Below are 5000 nucleotides of genomic sequence, written 5' to 3'. Positions count from 1 at the left end.
TGTCTCCTCTCTCCTCGCCCTTTCTTCTTGCCACAGCCGAGGCCAATCATGAATCGGGGGTGGGACCTCGCTCCCCGGAGCCGTCCACTCCCAGCCCCACTCCCACTCCGAGGAGGGCGGGGCCAGGGGAGCATGACCTCCTGACCTGTGGGAGGTGCCAGACCAACTTCCTCCTGGGAGACATCCTGGTCTTCATAGAACACAAAAGGAGACTGTGCAGTGGAGGAGGCCCCGCCCCTGGGGGGTTCTCCAAACCGGGCGAGAGGGGGACCCCCATCTTGGCACGAGGAGGGGCGGTGCCGGTGGAGGTGGGGGTGCAGGTGACCCCACATGGGGAGGAGGAAGAGGAGAGGAGGCTGACGCCCGCTAAAGGAATCTGTCCCAAGCAGGAAAGAGGGAACACAGGTAGGAACTTAGACGTCTGAATACAATGAGGGGGGGGGTCTGTTTAAAATGCTTTGAAGGAGTAGAGACAGAATATTTGGGTTTATAAAGACAAATACACACATGTTTGGCATCAAGTGCAGTGTGAGTTTTGACACTCGATTAAACACACACACACACACACACACACACACACACACACACACACACACACACACACACACACACACACACACACACACACACACACACACACACACACACACACACACACAGCTACGCAGCCCCAGCTCTAAAGCTGCCTGAAGGATTCCTGTGGCTGAAACCAATTGTGCCAGGACGTGACAGCGAAGGCATTGCCATGCCCTGTGTGTGTTCATAAGGACATTCTGTTGCATCAAAAGGTTAAGAAAGCTGATTAAAATGCTGTGGCTGGGAGGTGCAGAGAAGAGGATTAATAAAGAGGCTATAGGACCATTCATCTGGTTTAAATAGTCTGTTTAGTATTAGCATGTGGAGCTGCAGGGGGACAAGATCAAAGTTATAAGTCCACACAGTCACTACTATAGAGGCCACACAGTCACTACTATAGAGGACAAACAGTCACTACCATAGAGGCCACACAGTCACTACTATAGAGGACAAACAGTCACTACCATAGAGGCCACACAGTCACTACTATAGAGGACAAACAGTCACTACTATAGAGGACAAACAGTCACTACCATAGAGGCCACACAGTCACTACTATAGAGGACAAACAGTCACTACCATAGAGGCCACACAGTCACTACTATAGAGGACAAACAGTCACTACCATAGAGGCCACACAGTCACTACTATAGAGGACAAACAGTCACTACCATAGAGGCCACACAGTCACTACTATAGAGGACAAACAGTCACTACTATAGAGGACAAACAGTCACTACCATAGAGGCCACACAGTCACTACTATAGAGGCCACACAGTCACTACTATAGAGGACAAACAGTCACTACCATAGAGGCCACACAGTCACTACTATAGAGGACAAACAGTCACTACCATAGAGGCCACACAGTCACTACTATAGAGGACAAACAGTCACTACCATAGAGGCCACACAGTCACTACTATAGAGGACAAACAGTCACTACCATAGAGGCCACACAGTCACTACTATAGAGGACAAACAGTCACTACTATAGAGGACAAACAGTCACTACCATAGAGGCCACACAGTCACTACTATAGAGGACAAACAGTCACTACCATAGAGGCCACACAGTCACTACTATAGAGGACAAACAGTCACTACCATAGAGGCCACACAGTCACTACTATAGAGGCCACACAGTCACTACTATAGAGGACAAACAGTCACTACCATAGAGGCCACACAGTCACTACTATAGAGGACAAACAGTCACTACTATAGAGGACAAACAGTCACTACCATAGAGGCCACACAGTCACTACTATAGAGGCCACACCGTCACTACTATAGAGGACAAACAGTCACTACTATAGAGGCCACACAGTCACTACTATAGAGGACAAACAGTCACTACTATAGAGGACAAACAGTCACTACTATAGAGGCCACACCGTCACTACTATAGAGGACAAACAGTCACTACTATAGAGGACAAACAGTCACTACTATAGAGGACAAACAGTCACTACTATAGAGGCCACACAGTCACTACTATAGAGGACAAACAGTCACTACTATAGAGGCCACACAGTCACTACTATAGAGCACAAACAGTCACTACTATAGAGGCCACACAGTCACTACTATAGAGGACAAACAGTCACTACCATAGAGGCCACACAGTCACTACTATAGAGGACAAACAGTCACTACTATAGAGGACAAACAGTCACTACCATAGAGGCCACACAGTCACTACTATAGAGGCCACACCGTCACTACTATAGAGGACAAACAGTCACTACTATAGAGGCCACACAGTCACTACTATAGAGGACAAACAGTCACTACTATAGAGGACAAACAGTCACTACTATAGAGGCCACACCGTCACTACTATAGAGGACAAACAGTCACTACTATAGAGGACAAACAGTCACTACTATAGAGGACAAACAGTCACTACTATAGAGGCCACACAGTCACTACTATAGAGGACAAACAGTCACTACTATAGAGGCCACACAGTCACTACTATAGAGCACAAACAGTCACTACTATAGAGGCCACACAGTCACTACTATAGAGGACAAACAGTCACTACTATAGAGGACAAACAGTCACTACTATAGAGGCCACACCGTCACTACTATAGAGGACAAACAGTCACTACTATAGAGGCCACACAGTCACTACTATAGAGGACAAACAGTCACTACTATAGAGGACAAACAGTCACTACTATAGAGGACAAACAGTCACTACTATAGAGGACAAACAGTCATTACTATAGGAACTCAAACTGGAGACAGTAGAATCGGGAAGTTGGGGAATAAGTAAGTCAAATTCTACAGATGCAGATAACCTACAGGACTGTAGATCTCCAGGAAGAGGGATGGACTGATAACCTACAGGACTGTAGATCTCCAGGAAGAGGGATGGACTGATAACCTACAGGACTGTAGATCTACAGGAAGAGGGATGGACTGATAACCTACAGGACAGTAGATCTCCAGGAAGAGGGATGGACTGATAACCTACAGGACAGTAGATCTCCAGGAAGAGGGATGGACTGATAACCTACAGGACAGTAGATCTCCAGGAAGAGGGATGGACTGATAACCTACAGGACAGTAGATCTCCAGGAAGAGGGTTGGACTGATAACCTACAGGACAGTAGATCTCCAGGAAGAGGGATGGACTGATAACCTACAGGACAGTAGATCTCCAGGAAGAGGGATGGACTGAAAACCTACAGGACAGTAGATCTCCAGGAAGAGGGATGGACTGATAACTTACAGGACAGTAGATCTCCAGGAAGAGGGATGGACTGATAACCTACAGGACAGTAGATCTCCAGGAAGAGGGATGGACTGAAAACCTACAGGACAGTAGATCTCCAGGAAGAGGGATGGACTGATAACCTACAGGACAGTAGATCTCCAGGAAGAGGGATGGACTGATAACCTACAGGACTGCAGATCTCCAGGAAGAGGGATGGACTGATAACCTACAGGACAGTAGATCTCCAGGAAGAGGGATGGACTGATAACCTACAGGACAGTAGATCTCCAGGAAGAGGGATGGACTGATAACCTACAGGACAGTAGATCTCCAGGAAGAGGGATGGACTGAAAACCTACAGGACAGTAGATCTCCAGGAAGAGGGATGGACTGATAACCTACAGGACAGTAGATCTCCAGGAAGAGGGATGGACTGAAAACCTACAGGACAGTAGATCTCCAGGAAGAGGGATGGACTGAAAACCTACAGGACAGTAGATCTCCAGGAAGAGGGATGGACTGATAACCTACAGGACAGTAGATCTCCAGGAAGAGGGATGGACTGAAAACCTACAGGACAGTAGATCTCCAGGAAGAGGGATGGACTGATAACCTACAGGACAGTAGATCTCCAGGAAGAGGGATGGACTGATAACCTACAGGACAGTAGATCTCCAGGAAGAGGGAAGGGCAGCCCTGATATAGAGGGCAGAACAGAGCACTGCAGTTAGTTAGGAAGAACGGCTTACCTGATCTGTCATGCACACACTCATACAAATGCAGAAATGCAGGAATGGCATGCACATGAAACACACACACACACACACACACACACACACACACACACACACACACACACACACACACACACACACACACACACACACACACACACACACACACACACACACACACACACACACACACACACACACACATCTTAGAAAAATGGGGTTCCTCTGCGTACTGACACAGAACAAGGCTGTTACAGGATGTTACAAAAGGAAACCAACCGTTAGTTGTTTCAGACAGAAGAGGAGGGGCTTAAGATGTATTTCTGCGTGTGGGCAGCTTGTTTTTTCATGCCTGACTGTGTGCGTGCAGACAGTTCCTATCTAAAACCGTCCCCATAGGAGAACCATTTGAAGAAACCTTTTGGATCCAAGTAGAACCAATATGTGGAAAAGGTTCTACGTACATCCCAAAATGATTCTACGTGGAACCAAAAAGGGTTCTAACTAGAAGCAAAAGGATTCTACCTTGAACCTAAATGGTTATACCTGGATCCAAAAGGGTTCTACCTGGAACCTAAAGGATTCTACCTAGATCCAAAAGGATTCTACCTTGAACCTAAATGGTTATACCTGGATCCACAAGGGTTCTACCTGGAACCTAAAGGGTTCTACCTGGATCCAAAAGTGTTCTACCTGGAACCTAAAGGGTTCTACCTGGATCCAAAAGTGTTCTACCTGGAACCTACATGGTTCTACCTGGATCCAAAAGGGTTCTACCTGGAACCTAAAGAGTTCTACCTGGATCCAAAAGGTTTCTTCAAAGGGTTCTCCTATGGGGACGGTTTTAGATAGGAACTGTCTGCACGCACACAGTCAGAAATACACCTCAACCCCCTCCTCTCCTGTCTGAAACCAAAGCTGGTTTCCTATTGTAACATCCTGCCTCGGCCTTGTACTGT

General features: G+C 47.0%; 1 protein-coding gene across 1 annotated transcript in view; it reads left to right on the top strand.

The window, feature by feature from the left end:
- Positions 1–5000, top strand: part of LOC120039991 (B-cell lymphoma/leukemia 11B-like) — a 55403-nt gene that overhangs the window by 352 nt on the left and 50051 nt on the right. The window contains exon 2 of the mRNA XM_038985313.1: positions 37–405. Within this exon, the coding sequence (XP_038841241.1) occupies positions 37–405 (369 nt within the window). The remainder of the gene's footprint in view (positions 1–36; positions 406–5000) is intronic.

Source organism: Salvelinus namaycush, unplaced genomic scaffold (assembly GCF_016432855.1).
Source record: "Salvelinus namaycush isolate Seneca unplaced genomic scaffold, SaNama_1.0 Scaffold317, whole genome shotgun sequence".
Classification (NCBI taxonomy): Eukaryota; Metazoa; Chordata; class Actinopteri; order Salmoniformes; family Salmonidae; genus Salvelinus; species Salvelinus namaycush.
This window is presented reverse-complemented; position numbering and strand designations above follow the sequence as displayed.